Source organism: Scaptodrosophila lebanonensis, unplaced genomic scaffold (genome assembly GCF_003285725.1).
Source record: "Scaptodrosophila lebanonensis strain 11010-0011.00,11010-0021.00 unplaced genomic scaffold, SlebRS2 tig00000113-arrow-arrow-pilon, whole genome shotgun sequence".
In the NCBI taxonomy this organism is placed as follows: Eukaryota; Metazoa; Arthropoda; class Insecta; order Diptera; family Drosophilidae; genus Scaptodrosophila; species Scaptodrosophila lebanonensis.
This window is the reverse complement of record NW_022060575.1, coordinates 1,511,849-1,531,117: the sequence shown is the minus strand read 5'-3', so window position 1 is coordinate 1,531,117 and position 19,269 is coordinate 1,511,849. Positions and strand designations below refer to the sequence as shown.

Genomic DNA, 19,269 nt, shown 5'->3' with positions numbered 1-19,269 from the left:
GTAACGGCCAATTACGTTAACTAGAGTCGCCTGAATCGTTAGGAACAATCATTGCTACTGAGAAATCAAACTTCACTAGATGTCAGCTAAAACTATAAATCTACAAACGCAAACCGTAATTTCCATTAAGTAGTTAATTCAAAATGAAGCGCAATTATTCGAGAAATTTATCCAAGTATAATTATAATTATTTTATGTATATATGTATATGTAGTTAAGCTTTCATGTCTAAGCCGGCATTAGATTCTCAGGGACTATGTACTTTACTTACAAACTAATTTTCTTGATAGCCAAATTTTGCGTTTGGCCTTATTGTACATTAATGTTGTTTTTTTTTTTGTGCTTTTTGTAGTTTTTTCTTAGTATACTTTTTTTGTGTTCACGCATCTTCGAAGGCATTTGATCTATCTAACTAGCTACTTAGCGTTCTCTTTGAATTCAATAGCTTTTGTAAAATCTTTAGTCCTCTTCCTTCTGCAAAATAAGAGGAGAAAATATGGGAAATGGGGAATTAGTTTCAAAGGTTATTCATACTTCTTTTCTTTAGAGATAGATACTTACAAGTACGGGATAAACGAAGGTCTCGGCAGAGTCTCGGCCAGCTGAGCTGCGTGCCGTGCACTTGTAGTTGCCCATGTCGTTCCATTTTAGCTCGGAGATGAACAAATCTCCCGTAGGAAGCACTTTGAAGCGTTGGCTTTGGTCAATAACCTTGCCATCGTTGTTTAGCCAGGTGATCTCGGCACGGGGACGGGCATGTACTTTGCATGGCAATAACACGTTCGAGCCGATCAGATCCAGATGTGTTTTCTCGGTATAGACAATGCGCGGCTTCTGGGGACCTGGATAGGGCTTCTCGCGCACCAGACCCAAGTCGCCAATGTCGGACTGCGAGGGGTAGACAACAGTGCTGGCATAGACAGTTTTCGATCCAGTGCGGCCAACGCAGGTGTAAGTTCTTGGCTCGCTCAACATATGATCGATAACGTGCACGGAACGTACGCGCACAATGGTACTTGGCGCATTCTCGGACAATACATTGGACTCCATGCTCTCAATCTGTACAATAAAAGAGACATAGGCACCATTATGGAATGGGTCGGCTCAGCAGACGGAGGTTTGTACTCACCTCAGATAACGGCATGTGGCCGACAACCCACTGAACAGTGGGCAGTGGGGAGCCCATCATTTCACAAGCTATTTCGATGGTGGCGCCCGGGGTCTGTAAAACTTTGACGGGTGGCGTCTTGGTAAATTTGAGCCAGTCAGACTCGAAGGGTCGCGAACGCGGCTTTTCCTCCGCTTCGATAGAGTTGTCCACATCGTTGCTTTCGTCAACGACGTCAATCGCTCGGCTGTGGGCGCACGAGAGACTGCCGAAGAGCAGCAGCACTATAGTGCACAGATTTAAGTTCATTTTCTGCAAAGATCAAACAAATCATTTCGTTTAGCATTTTTTTTTTTTTTGTTTTTTCTACTGCATCGTCTCGTTGGCATTGAACGCCAAATATGGCGCCATTGGGCAAAGGTCGAAAATATTCAACTATAATCTGGGTTAATAAACTCTGTATGACTTGACATTTTCACTATGGCTACGTATGTATGTATGTATGAATGTGTATGTACATACGAGTATATAGAGTGTATACGTAAGCTAATTAAGTTCAGCTAAAATATTGTGGGGCCTATTCAAATAAAATACACTTATCACTCGACACTTTCGAGCTATAAATCAGCATTCAAATCTGTGGGGGGCTCTGTGGGGTCTGTATTCGATAAGAGTCCCGGCCATGAAAGCCTAGAGGTACATTACTTAATTAATTTGCAAATATAGCAGCGAAATTAAATAACAAAGTAATTCATATCGCAGATATTTGGTCATCGAATTTTCGATTTCACAACAGCAGCAAGAAGCCATCGCTGCTCGGTTTCTGCAACAGAAATAGAACATTGAATGATGGACTTTGCGATTCTGTATCGCTCTTGCTGTCGAAATACAAATCCCAAAGGTACAAGTAGTCCACAAATTTAATAAATGGGTATAATTTATATTCTGCGTTCTTAGCATTTCATCTTCCATGACGTCAGTTCTTGATAACACCTACACCCACGCACCGGAATCGCCACTATTTGGTTGAGGGCTGTCCAGTCGATCGCATTTACATATAGTTCGAGTATACGAGTATAGTCGTATGTACATGGGGACTGTCTAGACCACAGCAATGGCGAATGACAACGAGTGACCGATTAATTATTCAATAGTCTTGACGTCGCAACGGCTTATAGGGTATTATGTATAATACCAATCGCTTGTATGGCGATTCGTTAGCAAATGTTGCATCAGATTTAGATTTCGATTTGCCCTTCAACGCTGGGTTTTCATCGTTTATTCACGCGAATTTTGCTGATTGTCTTAAATGTGACAAAAGTGAAAAAAAAGAAAAAAAAAACCCAAAACACACTACACACATACCCGTAAACGTATGGCCCATGAAGGTATGTTGGGCATTCGGAATTTTTTATAGCTTTTGTTGTTGGTTCATAAGCAGATAAGCTGTCGGCCAACAACCACTGACTATTGCTGGATGTATTAGTCACTCACCTTTTGATTTAATTTCTTTTTTCTCTTCCGGTAAAAAATGTTTGCGAATTTCTCCTTAACGTTGATTATAAATTAGGCGGTCGCGTCTCTTGGTCCTGTCGTTCGTGAGCTGAGGCGCAACAGCTCGTTGTTATGTTATGAAGGAGTTTATCAGCTCTAAATTATGATGACTTCTAGTTTGAGTTTTCTGATTGAAATTCAGCAGCAAATGGCTTAGCACTGACATAGGTCCAGCAAGGGATGCCGTTTTGGTGATCGTACAGCTCAGTGTCGGCGGAATCTTGAGTGCTTTTTTAGAACGCAAATGCGTGAAGTCGCTGGCCTACTTTGGGGCGTGTTGAAGCGTGGTTATAAACGCAATACAGATGGAAAGCTCAATGGCTATCTTTAATAGAGTTCGGCTTGGCGAATATGTAGTTATCGGCCTTGTCGCGATCTTGGTCTTGCTTTAGCAATCGTACAGGAACTTATGCGACTCCTGCGATTTTGGTGGTTTGGATAGATTGGGGCGACACTCGTTTGTATACGAACGGTGTACCTGCATCGACATTACAAGTCAAGGTGTGTCAATTGGTTTTCGCGTTTATCGGATTACACAGCACGGCACTCGAAGTGAAACAGTTACTCGACAAATGATTTGGAAAAACGATCTGGCTGAGGTGGCAGAGCTCGACGAGCAAAGTTGTGTTGAACAGCTGAAAACTGTAACAGAACTGTTTCGATGGGCCTCTGTCTTCAATTTATATGCTCGCTGGCCAGCAGCGAAGTCCGCTCAGACCGAACCACTCACTCATACCACCGCAACTTTACTCACTTATGTACTCATAGCGTCGTCGGTTACACTCACTCGTTCTCATTCAACTCATACTCATACATACTCGTATTCGGGCTTGCCACTTGAAGTTCAACACTTTGCGTCTGTGGCGGTCGCTGGCATACGAGCGGTAGTCTGAGAGGTATGGCCGTTTTCACTCTTCTTGACTCTTTACAGCAGTCGTGCCCGCAGAAAAAGGCAGCCTTTAGCTCACTCCATTGTCAAATCTTTCGACATGTTAATGATAATCCCCGCACAATCGTTGACAATGTCGGCGGTGTCGACGGTGTCGGTTAGCATGAATGCCTCTGTTCCGACCGGAACGGAACAGATCGGACTGGCATGCTCGGAACGGGCCTTGTAGTTATATACTAAGTATGTAAATCTTTAATTGAGGTAATCCATTTTTTCGTAATGGTTCTACTGGAACAGGATTTCTTATCCTAGCCCATTAAGGCGAAGTACTTGCATATCTTTTGTTGTGTGTTGTGTGGATATCGCATCTCCACTTATTTAACTTCAAAACGCTGATGTTCGCTTATGTGTTTTGGGTACTCAAATTGGACGTTTTTGCCAAAGAGATATCCCGCCTTAATGAAACAACTTGGCCACAAACCAGTTCACACAATACAGAATTGAAATGTCTGATAAAAAGTGGACAACTTCTGCATACTTACTCGTATATATTCACATACTTAGCGTGCATTTTACAAGTATACGAGTACGTTCAGAGTCACACAGGTTTTCATGTGTCAAAGCGGAAACGGGGTGCGGGACTAAGTGGCAATAAGTCAACTGTTACTGTCGGTGTAGTGCAAGGTTTTATTTGCCGAGATCCAAGACTCTTTCAAGTAAGTGCCAGTTTGTCTGGTACGATCGGTCGGCTGAGGGCAGAAACCACACAATGATACGTTATAGTCATGCTCGTATCATTGATAGCGGGGAACGGCATAGGCGGACTGCAGAAACTTGTTGGTGATGGAACAACAAATCAACAGCGCAACGGAGGTGCCAGGTTAGCACCGGCCGTTGGATCAGCGGGTCGGTGTCGGGCCGGACGGGTGCAGCAATGGCAGACAGACTGGCAGCAGTCTCGTAGTCGCGGCCAATTTAATACATCGCGTGTTTGTTTCGCTTTTCTCTGCCTCCGCTTGTTGCTGTGCGGTAGACAGCGCATTGAGCCGGAATGATGGAACCGTATGTTGGTTGGGAGGGTAGCGGTACGCGGTCTGCGGTCGGCAGTCGGCGGGTCGCGGTCTGTGGCTGGTTCTCGTGCAAGCGTCATGGCACAGTTGTACATTTGTCGCTAGCTGCGACTAGTTTTTTATCGACGAAATCGTCAGCATCGCAGGCATCGCCAGCATCGTTAGCGGGCTGCTCCGACATTGCTGCCGCAACGAGATTTAATTCTAATTTATTTATTGCACGTTACACAAATCGTCCGACCGCAGGTCTGCCCCTCCACCCCTCCACCCCATTGCTCCCTCCTCCTCGGGCCAGTTGACAGTTGGCGTGGCGGCATCGCGCACACAAAGCTAAATTGAATTGAGAAACAAATCATCTTGCAGGTGCTCGAGATTGTGTCTCGTGCCTGACAGCATACATATGTATATGCACTTCACATACATATATATGCATGTACATATATACATACATACATACATACTCGTATGTATGTATTGCACGTATGCATGCTTGTACTTGTATGCACCGAGACGATAACGTAACGCTGACGTAAGGGGCACTGAATTGAAATGGCCTTTTGGTCGCCCATTATTGGAGGAGCACTTTCTATTAGCTAGTTTTCACGTAATTCCCGCAGCTGCTGTGCAGCCATTGAATTTAAGTTTAAGCAGCTCAAATGCAACTCGATCTTTCTTATCCCAAGGGATCGAAGCAGCTCGAAAGTTGGCGTCTGGCCGGCCTAGAGTATCAACGAAAGCATTTCCTATGTCAATGCTGACGCTGAACCGTTGCCGGGGCATCTGCGTAATCACAGCAATTAGAAACAATTACCGCAGATAAGATTGAGTGAGATTCATTTTGTTTCATTGAACGACGATGCTTCCAGGAAAGGCAGTGGAAACATGGATGCAATCTTTGAACTTACACTGACTGTACATTTGTCTCTCAATGCAGTCACCCATGCTCGTATGTGCGTCGCGACGTACGAGCCCCTTGGCAATGGTAGAAGTTTTCAATTCGTTTTTCAATTAGGTTGGCGTTGCCCCTTTTATTCCAAACCTTGATTTATAATGAGCAACGATTCGTTTCCCAGAAAATGTTTGTTGTCCGTACCTATATACAGTGAAGACTCTCTTGGCCGGACACTCACGGTCGGCCAAGGGGAGTGTCCGCTGAAGGGGATACTTAAATACATTATACACCGATCGGATAAAAGAGGTGTCCATTAAGGGAGTTTTCACTGTATTTGTGGTTTGGCATCTTTTCAAAATGAAGCAACAGAAGGTGATGACTGAATAAAATATAATATTGAATTTTTGCATAGCTTGGGATACCAAATCCTGAAATTTACCTTTTATTTTAAAACATTTTCTGTAGTGTTCTAGCAATGTCTAAAGATGTTCGAAAGAGTTTTCCAACTTAGCCTTAGCCTTTATATTATCCCTTCCCTTGCCGAACAGAGTTTTCAGTAATTAGTGAGCAAATAAATTAATCTACTTTCTGGTAAAGATTTACATCGTTTGCATTTTTTTTTTTTTTGCTAATTAACGACAGCGACTGTGGCACAAGTGACAACAGCGAAAACGACAACGAAACCGCCTCCTAGTTCCATGCACCGGAACCACCACCAGAGGCAAAGGCCCAACGGCACGGTGGTGCATTCGAAGCCAGCAGCGACGACTAGCAGTTCGGGGAAGAGATAGATATTCACCGGCAAGACTAGTCGAAGACACATTCACACACACACACACGCACACCTACAGTCAAGTGGTATTACATGCCATGGTGTGGAATTGCATTTTGGATGGATTTATACCTGTGTGTATGTGTGTGTGGTGTATGGTGTGTGTTGTATATGCAGGTATATGTGTGTGTGCGTGTCGGAACATTCGACCAAACCGATCAACGCTCAACGGTGGCGACGTGAGAAAATTCATGTTCATGCCACAAATTCTGTGCCGTTTTTGTATTTTTGCTGCCTGCTGCTGTCATTGATAGAGTATCGGTTTCCAGCCGCTTTTCGCTGCTTTCGAGCGCTTGGCAACAGGTCAAAAAATCCGAAAGCCACTTCACTGCGGCCTCGGCACCGACAACAGCAAACTGAACCTGCTGCCGCCCCTGAATCTGAAGCCATGTGGCGCGTAACACAAACGCAAACGCGGTGATGTCGACATTTGATTGGTTGTCATTATGAATGTGTTTCAGTCTACGCTGATGGGACATAACCGATGCCGATGAGTGTTGGATGCAGAGTATATTGATAACTACATGCCAGCAATAACGGCGCACAAATAAATAAATCTATACTTTAAGTACTCAAAGAACATGTTCTAATAACATTTATTAAAAAAAAAAAAAACTAGTTGAATCGAATCCCTACAATTGTTTTAAAATGTATAAAGCATCATCGGGCAAATGGAACTGGATCAGAAGGCATTCTAGAATGCTCTTCAGTAGGATACATATCTATGTGTCTGCTAATTGGAAGTTTATAGTCTGTACTTTATTATTAACCTAATTATATTACCTTTCAAGACTGTCTGTAATTCCGCACAAAAAATAAACAATCCATTAAATACATATACTACATATATAAATAACTAATTTGAAGACAAGCATCAAGTTCGGACCAAAAAAGTATACTATTCTCTTGTCTAAAATCTCCTTACTTCGTCATATTGTAAGGACTTTTTTTCCACTGTGATATATTTGTGATATTAAATCAGTGTGGAAACTGTGCCATCCCACAATTAAAACTACATGCATTAGGTCCGGAACTATTAAGTACATATATAGTCATATTGCAAGTGAAAATATCATCCAAAGATTGTGTTACAATATAAAAAACGCTATCACTGCGATTCCCTTATTATACAATTACAATATACTCCACAAAAAATCGAGTAATTTTCACTGCTCCAAATATTTGTATGCGAGCGTATTCGTATCCGTTTGTTAGATACATTGTACATGCATACATACATATGTACATAGTATCTAGCAATATTTCTATTTCTTTTTATGACTCACTACTGGATTTCATAGCTCGCATGCCCACACACATGCACTCTTGTGTTCGAGTGTGTGTGTGAGAGTGTCTCTACCGGTGGTCAAGCGCTTAAGAAGGCCAGCACGTACAACAATTTCCAATGAATCGTCCCGTTTTATGTGTTAGGTATTCTTCGCCTCAATTGCCATTGACAAAAGATTAGGTGCGACCTGATGCCGAACACGTTAAGATATTGTTAGCCATTTAGTTTCGGTTTACTGCTTAACACCCACACACCTTGACAGACTTGGAATATCGGAAGAGATAGCTGAAGATTGAAATAGTGTTGAAGGTGCGAAATCCAACCGGAGATTTCTACGAAAACACACCCATTGCGGTTTTTTAAAATCTGAACTTGAACTGGTTTTTTCACATTAATGGACACTTGCCCGCATGCGCTATCTTGGCTTTTCAGCGCGTCTCTGATGCAATATACTTCTAATGTAATGTGTCAAGCTTACTGCTTAATAATGATTTATTTCTGGAGAAATTATACACATACAATGCATATTCATCACCCATTTGTCAGTGTATATGTATAGCCTTAGAACTGTTCGTTTGCAGCGAACAATCGAGTGGAAAATTTTCAAGACTTTCAAGCATTATTGGACATTTTCTACTTTTTGTAATGTGGAAAATTTTTGTTTGAGAAATCATAATAAAGTGTATTTAATGTTAGTTTATCAAGTGATGGACAGCAGCACGTCACATGCGCGCTTTTTCTCTGGTCATGCACAGTTATCTATCAATTAATTTCTAGACTGTACCTCGGAAATCTTATACACATAATACATACTATATTTATGCATATGAATGTATGTATGTGTATGAAGTGCAATCAGTGTTTTTTTTTTTAAGTTATTGCGCTTGTGTAGGTATCTGAACATAATCGGTTTTCTTGCATTCTTCGTCGACACAATTTGAATGCGAGCCTCTCTGGTTACCTTTTGTTAATTGTGCAACAAGAGCGTTTTGGTGAACATCGACCACCTCTGATGCACACACACACACACACACACACACATACACAACGCACACTCTCACCTAATTTGTCGTTGGTATTGCATCAGCCAATTCGTCAGCACAGCTGCCGTGGGTGCTCGTGCTCGACTGACTCTCTTCGAGAGGGTTAATGTGAAGCGGCACTGAGAGCCCAACCAAGCCAGGCCAAGCCAAGCCCAGCCTAGTCGATGCTCTGGGGTGGCTAAAGATATATGCCGTGGCTTCGAAATTTGAGTATCTGTTTGACTTCGTGTGTAGTGAGTGCATCAATCGGATGCGATGAGACGCCGGTATCTTCACTTCGTTAAGTAGAGCGTAATAAATGAAATATTTTGTTACATAAATATGATGGGCACTAAACAAATTCCGAATGATAAAGATTTCCCCTGTTTACTTTTTTTGTTTTTGAAACATTTTTTTGCAAACAAATAGCTTTCCTTCTGCAAATGAAATTACAAAAGTTCAGCATTTCTTTGGTCTATAAATAACATTCAAAAATGATAAGCCCAAGCGTAACACTTCTAGTTTTTTGCCAAACTTTTCAAAAATTTAGAATTTGTTCAAGGAAGCAAACAATGTACATTTTGTTTAACTCTAAAAATGCATCCCCAAGCATTCAACAAAACTCTAACGTTTTTAAGTTAGTAGTTAAACCAATACTAATGACAGCTCGAATGTCTTTGTCGCAGTTTATTAATTACAGTGAAATAAAACGAATCTGTTTCTTTATTTATATACTATTATTATTGTAATTTAAAATAATCATAAATTGCAATGTTAATTTATAGCCAAAGCAATTATGGTCTTCAGGTTGAAAACTAATTTACACGTAATTTTATTTTTACACGGTTTTGATGTAACACGGTTTAAAAAGGAAAAATGTTATACAAGTATATTTACACTACTTTATTCCATTTAGCACTATTCGGAATAACACAAAATAAAAACACACACACAGCTGACAAACAGCTAGAAACCATTCTTATATGGGTCGTTATGCACATTAAATATGTGATTTATCACTGCTCTTAATAGGTTCTAGAGATAAGGAAACAATCACCTATTTTTGCATATGATCAAAAACATTGAACATCCTTGAACCAATCTATCGCGTAAAAACAGAATTAGGTCTACTATATTTGTTTTTTTTTTTTATTTTACTAAACGCTTGCTTTCCTTCCAATTCATAATTTTATTAGAGCACATATGTATACCTACATGTATACAAACAATTTAATACTCATTAGAATCTTGAATGTGATCACAATAGCTCAATCATACCGATGACGTGCGTAGATGTTTTCGACTTATTATTATCAACGCCCAGTCAATAAAAATTGAAAAACAATTGTTAACTATATACATATGTATGTATATATTTACGAATACATAAATCCATCCCATACATATACATACATAGCAAAAAAGGGGGGCTCGTTGCCCGGCTCTTGTCAACGTCACGCGCACACACAATCAAAGTACTCGTATACAGAGGCATATTGTGGATCAGGGACGCATTCTCATGGACTTGAGGAGAGGTATTCTCGTACATAAGCGCTACTTGGTCGCTTAAACGAACCGAATGGCACACAATTAACAATTTCTGCTAATTGACGCAATGTAGAAAAATACTCATGCACACATACAAGTACTATATATGTGTGTATGTGTATTTACAAACATAAATGCATAAGTGTGCGCCAGCATTTCTATGTACGACCATATATGTATGTAGGTACATACATATATATGTACATATACATATGTATATCAATCGTAACATAATGGCTCAGCAACTTGGGGGCTCGTCTTGCACTGTGGTCGTTCGAGCGATCTTTGGAGCCAGCAGCGACACACCAATACTAATACAAACACCTACATACATACATACATATGTATGTATACCCACATTGGTGTACTCGTATACCAATGCTTGCTGACGAAGAGCAATTGGCGAGCTCTGCTCTCTCCTACGCTTCACTTGATCTCTGCGCGGTTCTCTTTATGCAAATTCAAGCAGATTCGGATTGCGAATAATTTAAATTGAAAGGAAAAAAATCGCCCCAATTGTTATCTCCAATCACTGCTCTCGCTGATAATTGCCCGTCGCTGCGTCTGCCCCCACCCCCGCCGTTGTGCCCTCACCGCCTTCTCGCTAATTTGATCGCGCACGTTCGCCTTCAACTTAACTTATTTTCATTTAATAAAGTGCAATTTGTTTCAAAGCGATCTGATTATTAATTGCTTTAGAATTGATATTGTTTCGTATGCAACGCAGCAACGTTCCCAGAGGGGCCAGGGGAGCGGGGGAACAGACGCAGTGCGGCTGCGTGACCAACGCAACGTCAAGCACAACATGTAACCAACTCTGAGATGTCTCGAAGCTCACGTAGTCCAGTCCGGTAACTGCGGCAATCAGTACTGACACTAAATTAAAACTTTAACCGCTGACTCACCCGACCAGCTACATTTTGGAAATTATTCTTCTACGGCCATTTTGTACTCACACCGTTTCTTCAGTGTTCAGACAAGAGGGATTTATCGCACCTATCTAATGAAATAATGTAATTAGTCAATTAGTCTACTGTATACTCTAGGATCTCTAAGTTAAGAGTCAGCTATACGGTTAAATTAATTTAATTTGGTGAATTGAATTTGTAGGTTGCACAATTGATCGATTTGCGTAAGCGTAAGCATTTTGAAAACTCTGTGAAAAAACCGTCTGAGCTGGGTACATTTAAGTATATATTTCTGGTTTAATAACAAACTTCATAAAATCCAATTCGAATACATATTTACTTGTAGCTAAAAAACAAATGCGCCAGAATCTTACACACAAAACTAATAATAACCAAAGAAAGTGAGTCAAAATTTAAATGCTTAATCGACGACCATGATGATGTTTATTTTTGTGTTTATACATAAAGCCAAAAATTTTTTATTGAATATTCGGACAAGAAAAGGCAAAAGTCTATTTGAAAAATATTCATTATGGTCATTTATATTGCACATTATTGCTCTAAGATTCTAGATGATAAAAAGTTTTCAAAGCATTGCTCCTTTGAGGCATCACCTCATTATATCGGACTTCTATTGAATTAATTTTTTGATTCACAAAAATAGACATTACAAAAACGTTGAGGCTCGAAAACCCAAAAAACTGATAAAACTATAGTTACATATACGTATACTCGTATAAAAATGACGTTGGAGTTTTACTTTTCTGCCCAAATTACAATCAACTGTAGTGGAAGGGTAAACTCGCCGACTCTGTCACAAAGGATAATTGAAATTAATAAGAAGCCGTAGCGCGTACCGGAGCATTAGTTAATGAACTTAATAAGCTCAAGTTTAATAAAAAAGTCCTCTAGTAAATTAAACTAGTGTGCTCTATATGCTTACTATATGTACTCGTATATGTATTTTACATATATAAGTATGTATGTTACTGAACAATTGTAGAAAATATTCCGTTTGGAATTCTGTACTTACATGTACTTATCAGATTTACTCAATAGATTTGCAATCCCAATGCAAATACCACACGAGCTTGTATGTCTGTTTTTATATACAGATGTGTATATATAAATGTATATACTCGTATGTATTTTGTTTGGAGTTTATTAACAGCCTGGCATTCCATAATCGTTCTTCTCACGCTGTTTATATGACAATTTTGTTTGTTTACATTATGGAACATTAAAGCATATTTCGGTTAAACTGAATACTCCCAGCTATTGGATAAATATTCAAGGGAATATCAATGCCTGAAAACAATCTGTGTTCTTAGATGTATACAAGCACACAAAACTGATAAATTTGCAATTCTGGGCTAGACATGAAGGCGCCTTTCTGCAAAAATTTGTGCTCTTCCTAAGTTTGTGGCACAAAAACTTTTCTACTTAAGACAACGCTTGTTGAGAATAAGAATAAAAATCTTCAAATGGGATTAACTGACAAACGTACTGATGCCGAAAAAATGTGTCCACGTTTTGTTCATTCAAAATCATTCTTATTTTTATTTAGATTATCTTTAATACAAATGAATTTGAGTGTATCTAAAAAAGTCTGTCTATATAGGAAAACAGAATATAAGTGCATCTGTATATGTGTATATAAATAGTAAATAACTACCTGAAAGAGACACTTGTTTCTAACTTCGTAAAACAGGTTCATTTCACAAAAATTGAAATCAAAGAATTTTAATTTTTTTTTCATCCCAACCAAACCCATCACATTATACTACAATTAATAATTAAACGTACAATTTATTTTTTGTTTGCTTTTGCAAACTCTATTCTCTGTTAATTCGTATTCTTAAACGAAATGTATTCCTCCATCAAAAGACTAGATATTTTAACACCTTTTGTCCGTACTCGTACTATAGAAAAGCTTAAATAGATGTTAATGTAGGTCCCTTTCTTCTGTCAAGTGCATTTACAAGATCAATAATTTCCACTTGAGAGAATTACTCTTCTTCTATATTTGTTTTTTTATCGCATTTAATCAGATTTGTTTGTTACATACTATATTACACAGGTCGCGGTGCATTCTACACAGTCAACCAATTTAGTTTAAATTTTGCAATATTTTATTGTTAAATTGCAATAAAAGTTTAGACTTCATAATACTTAAAGCTTGTTTATCTGTCTGTCTCTATGTGTGTGCATTTGAAGAAGTCTTTGTGTCAAATATCACTGCATTATGTCACCATCCGACAGATTGATAAACATTGCAATACTGATTTAACTGAGAGCGTTTTGTGCACATCATACTACATACTTGCTATACTCGTATATAAGTTCTGTGTGGAAGATTTGTGGAGTGTTTTAGCACTTGCATTGTGAATTGATGGCATAACATATGCCGACAGAAACCAAAACTGGTTTATCACAATAGAGATAATAATAATGAATTTAATGCAAATTCAAAATTCAAGTCATATAAGTAGTATATATTAAATTGTTCGACAGAAACAGCTCTCATTATTATAAAGGAAGTTAAGAACAAACAGGAAACTTTTCACTTGCCAAGTTGATAAATATATAGCGTACCTGCATTTTTTGTCTGCTGATGTGTGTTGTTAGAATCAGATTTAGATCTACTGATAGGATATGTACTTGTATATTCACTTTATATTAAATTTCACTCTATTCCTCTTTTTGTTTCACTATTGATCTGCTCTCCTGCAAGTTTGGGGCACACTTAGTTATTGACGTTCAATTCCTTTCAAACTACACACCAAACCGTAAACAGTTCTGGTCTGTTCAGTTCCAGATGTGGCAAATGATGTACTGGTTCTCGAAAGGTTGAGCGTGGACGCTTTTATATCGGCAAATCAACAAGTGGGACAACAGTCGCGTTCGGCAAAATGGCAGAGAATCGTGCCCCCTCGGCTTATTAAAAGCTATGGCGTCTCAGTGTGTGGTATGGACGGATGTATGGATGTATGGATGTATGGATGTGTGGATGTGTGGATGTGTGGATGATGTGGAAGTGGTATGCGTGTTCCATCCGTCAATGGCCGTGCGTGCGTGAGTGTACGACTGTATGTGTGCGTGTGTGTGTGTGTGTGTGTAAGCAAATTGTGCTCCTTCGGCTTTGATTGATTGACTCACAGAAAATTCATGCAAATTTATTTGAATGAATTGTTTTATATCACATTTTTCTCATTAATATTCCCCCTTGTATCCACTGCTACTCAGATTCGCATTTAATTCTGACTGTATTCTAGATACATATTATTACTACAGGTATCAGTGGAAATTTGGATTTTCAATCAAATCAAATTCATAACTAATCATAAATTAATAACGGGAGATATTCCAACTAATCAGCAATCTTTAAGCCTTCAAAAACAAACGGCCTCTCTTATGATGACTAACCGAGAACTATTATCTCTCTCTCTTCACCCCTGTACGCTATCTATGTATTAACTCTGTTCTTGATTAATTCCTCTAGTCGTTCATTCGAAATTCACACTTCTACCCACTAGTCTACTAGTAATTTTCATTAAATATTACAGATAAACAAAAAATTACAATTTAGATTGGCTTAAATATGCACAACTCAATTTTTTATTAGAATTTATTTATTTTTTCTATTTTATTATTATATTGTTATTTTTTTATTTTTATTAGAATTTACATTTACAAAAAATGTGGTGATGTTATTTGTTTTATTTATTATTATGTTGCAAATGGGCCTGCAGCTTTGACCATAACACGACAGCCTCACTTAATTTTTTTTTTATATAACTTACCACTCTTACAGAATTTTCAGAATTCTAAGACTGAACGTAATTTTCAATCTTGCTTAGCGCCGTGATTCAAACCGAGTGCATACTCGAAAACAAAGTCAGATTGTGGGTTAGCTCGTTGAGCCTGAGATGTTTTCGAATGCCATAAAATCCTCTACATTTTCAATGGTGTAACACTTTGACGAAAAGGAGATTTCATTTATAGTCTAAGTCTACAATAGGTCAGAAAAAAAATGTGCCCACACATTTTAACAATTTCATAACTTTTTTATTTTAAGCTTAGAAACAAGTAATAATGGTAAGAGAACAAAATCGTTTTCTTTCAATTCTTGTCATTTCCGCTCGATTCTAATCCCACAACCTTAAACACTTAAATCTTTTACCGTTAAACATTTTTGGGAATCAACAAATTTTCAAAAATTGTTAATAATAATAGTAAGTGATTGGACACTTTTTGACAGCAATAATTTGTAGACCCTTTCAATGAAAGATCGGTGCAGAAATCAAGCTAAGTAACAACAACCCTTTCGTTTATAAAGATACCTTAAGAAATTTAGTATTTGTAGGTTTTATTGAGTATTTCTTCATATACATATATAAATCTACTAATGAACACTATTAATATTATTTAAATAGCTTTCAAGAAGCGAACTTACTTTTAACAGCATTTGATATTGAAACGTTAAAGGGTGGAACAATTTTGTTAATAACTCCAAACCCGACGTATGCCCCACACTAGAGATTCCACTTGCAGCATGAAACCAATCCTTCGGCTATTGTTCCTTATGGCTGTCTTATGCCTGTCCATAGGCACATTCCGTTGATTGCATTTAAAATTACTTGTGAATCACGCAGCGCATCAGTTGGTTCATTACGCTCAATTCCATCTCGTGTTCTGGTTTGGTTTGAGATGATTTTGATTTCCGTTTAATATTAAAGTAAATTGTGCAAATTGAGAAGGCAGCCGAATCTGCATCTGTCTTCCTCCCACTCCCTGGCCTTCTATACACTAACTAGTTGCATCTGGACAGTACAGCCAAGGCCTCTTCAATATTCGTGAGCGTCTGCTGTCATGTCATACTCACAGGAGGTGTATGAGTACCTTACGATTTCAAAGCAAGCATTTGTAGGGTCTGTCTATAACTATGGCCAAGTTGGCAGAATGAAACAATTGCGAATCAATGACAGCCCATATTTAATATTACGGTGCAATAAATCAAACACTTAAAAGCTTCTGAATTCAAGTGGCAAGCGGCACTGACTCTCCCCCGGCTCAGGCGTTGGTCACCTTCAAAGCAAAGGCTTCGCTAGACCGACTGCCTCCAGACCGGCATGGAACGAGTCAATTATTTGCTATCTTTGCCGCTATTTGCATTCCTGAATGCGTCGCCAAATTAAACAAAGATTCCGACATAGACACAGCTGGTCGACTAGCCAGAGGCGCTCAAATAAAACTCAATTGATTCCGTAACAGAAATTTAAATGCACTTAACCGTACTCCGGATGCCCGTATAGTCTCTAAAATAGTTTTGTTTCTGCAGCAGCAACCGCTAAATTTAAATAAAATTGCATTTACTATACTATACATTACATCGAACTAGGACTAACAATAGGTGTTTCAATCAGCACGGCGTACATCGCTTAGCCCATATTACGCTGTACCGGAAATATAACAAGGTATATAACTAGTTCTGGCAGATATGAATGCAGGTAACGCAGCATTTTATGGTATTAGGATACAAGTATTAAAAAAATTCTTTGTTCTACCTCTTGCCGTTTTGTTTCCGAGAGATAAAGATCTCTTATTATCTAGCTTTAAACAACACGAGGGAAACGCTACAGTCGAGCAAGTCCGACAGTAAAATACCCTGTACCCAACTAAACTTCCGGCAATGAGTTATATGCACACCTAGGAGAAGCAAAAATAAGAAGAAGAGCAAACTGGATGCTGCAGTTTGTGGGCGTAGAACTGGTGTGAAATTGTTTCGCTAATAACTTTTCTTAAAATTTACCGATTCGTATAAAATATGAAACAAAACTTAAAATGTAATATAGATTACGTCTTCACAGTATGAACGAAATTCTGCAGCGGGACGAAGGGGGAAAACTCATATATCCTAGGGACGTGGAGCATCTACATACTGTTTCCGAAATCCAGACGGATCGACATGCCAAGATGGATTTCTTTCGTCATGCTGACTAAGAATATATACTTTGTAGGGTCGGAGATGCTTCTTTCCACCTCTTACATACCCTCCACAAACCTAATATACCCTTTTTACCCTACGGTTACAGGGTATAAAAAATAATAAAACGATCTGTCGCAAAGCAAAACCTTTTGGTGTTATCAAATGTATTGTTCATTGGTCTTTTAAAATGTACAGTTAAAAAAAATTGACGCTGACACGATCAATGTATAAAAGATTCGTTTTACTGCATTTACAATATTTATTTTTTTAAAAGCCTTTAAAAGACAATGAGACAAAATACTGACGCTTAGAGATCATTTCATATTAGAGTTTACAAGAGTTTTATTGAAAACGACAAATTGAGATAATCGAGCTGGTCAAATAATACTTTCTGAACATTGCGTAGCTACATTATCGCTGGCCTTCATTCGAATTGAGAGTGTAAACTGTCCGTACACTGGTGACTAGACTTCGGCTCACTGGAAATTTCTGCAACCTTCTCATGGACAGACTTAATTAGTTAATTTGTGATTACCTAATTATGTATAGAGATGTATACTATACAGTTTCTTTTCAGACTTTTTGCTCTTATCAGCGGTGATAAGGCTTGTCATTTAGTTCCCAAATATATTATTTGAGGAGACAACATGGAAAGAAAAATAATCACCGAATGTCAAATCCAACGATTTGCAGGCATGGTCAATCAATTCCACAAACAAATAATATTTTAAGTAGCGAAATTTAAGCCGCCACGAGACCTAAATCATTTCGGCCTCGTGGAATTCAGCATATTATACTACAAGTAGTAATTTCATAGGGTGAAAATATTGTTAAAACCGCCGTTAAATTTTATTAGAGCTTAAAATTATTAAATCTCCATAACCTCTTTTCTCAAACTATTTTGATGTGGGAGTGCCAGCAATACTCTATAATGTTTGAACAGGCCTCGCATATGGGAGGTCCTCTTTACAGCCTCTGATGAGCAGCGCCCCTGGATCTCTTAGCTGCTAGGCGACAGTAATTTAAAATAGTCTCACCGCACGGCCTCCTCGCACTCCTCTTTGTCTCCTCGCTTGGATGCGGAAACGGGGGAAGGGGCAGTCGCCCACACAGTCAATTTGGCCATCACTCAATAGGGCTTCATTTGAATTGTCAGCTTGTCTCCAATTGATAACGCCAGTGCGGCTGCGAGCCTGTCAGCCACGAAGCTATGAAGCCCACGTCAGTGGTTGTCCTCTGCTAGTCAGACGTGCCTCTACCCCCACCCACCACCCGCTGTTGTTCCTGGCTTTTGGCATCATCATTCAATCAGTCAACAGCATGGTGTAATTAAACACTCGGCAAATGTCGAGATGTCACAGTCATGGTCGGACTTTTCTGCGGCGCCGTTATTAACAAATTTGTTTATATTGTTTTAACGTCAACGCAATATCTCCATGAGTGCACATACATAAGTATATATGTACATAATACATATGTACATATGCTTACGATTATATAGTAACTTGCTTTAGGCCGCACGTTAGAAAACCTATGTACATACACGTGCATGTGCATGTAGAGGTATTATGTACATATGTACAAGTACGAGTATGTACGAAACAAATTTCCTTAATTTCATTATATGTACGAAACAAATTTCCTTAATTTCATTACGAGAGATAACATTTATAATTTGATAGAGCTAAATAAATTTAGAAAAATGTAGCTGTGACTGAAACAAAAAAGTAAGCTGCGCTAAAAAGGTAATTCCATTCATTCAACCCTTCTTTTAAGCCATGGAGTAAAAAATGTATACTACTTTTATTAGTTTTGTATAAATTTTCTAAAATAGTTGATATTTTCCTTTACGATTCGTTGTACACATATTCTGCAGTTCCAATTTACTGAAGGCCAGAAACACATCCTGAAACAAGTAAGTACTTCAATATCCCTTTATAAGCGAATTCGCTTAATAGGTAAAATGAGTTACTTTTGAAGTGCATTCTGGAAAACAACTATTATTTGAACATTGAAGAAAATAAATATTTATATATTTGACACTACAATACTACTGCAATTAAGGCATTTAAAATACTTGTAACTATTCTGGACTCGAATACTTTGCATTGTTGACAGTATTGAAGCTACTTTTGGCCATAAGCAACAGGTGTCCATATATACATACAT

The 19,269-nt window shown here is 38.5% G+C and overlaps 1 protein-coding gene across 2 annotated transcripts; it reads right to left on the bottom strand.

Annotated features, from left to right (window-relative positions):
• Positions 1 to 335: 335 nt before the first annotated feature.
• LOC115628253 (neural/ectodermal development factor IMP-L2) lies at positions 336 to 13,934 on the bottom strand. Of its 2 annotated transcripts, none has more exons than XM_030524271.1 (4): positions 13,707 to 13,934; positions 1,130 to 1,420; positions 562 to 1,059; positions 336 to 474 (listed from the first exon to the last, which is right to left on the bottom strand). In XM_030524271.1, the coding sequence occupies exons 1-4, from the start codon at positions 13,710 to 13,712 to the stop codon at positions 460 to 462; spliced, it is 810 nt and encodes a 269-aa protein (XP_030380131.1). In that variant the 5' UTR covers positions 13,713 to 13,934; the 3' UTR covers positions 336 to 459. The 2 variants fall into 2 exon arrangements, with proteins under 2 accessions (XP_030380131.1, XP_030380132.1); XM_030524272.1 differs by lacking the exon at positions 13,707 to 13,934 and adding an exon at positions 2,603 to 3,301.
• Positions 13,935 to 19,269: the final 5,335 nt, after the last annotated feature.

Bases quoted from the DNA above. Each gene is read 5' to 3' on its own strand.
- LOC115628253 (XM_030524271.1), bottom strand. The intron at 1,060-1,129 runs GTGAGTACAAAC...TTTATTGTACAG, and splicing joins GCCACATGCCGTTATCTGAG to ATTGAGAGCATGGAGTCCAA.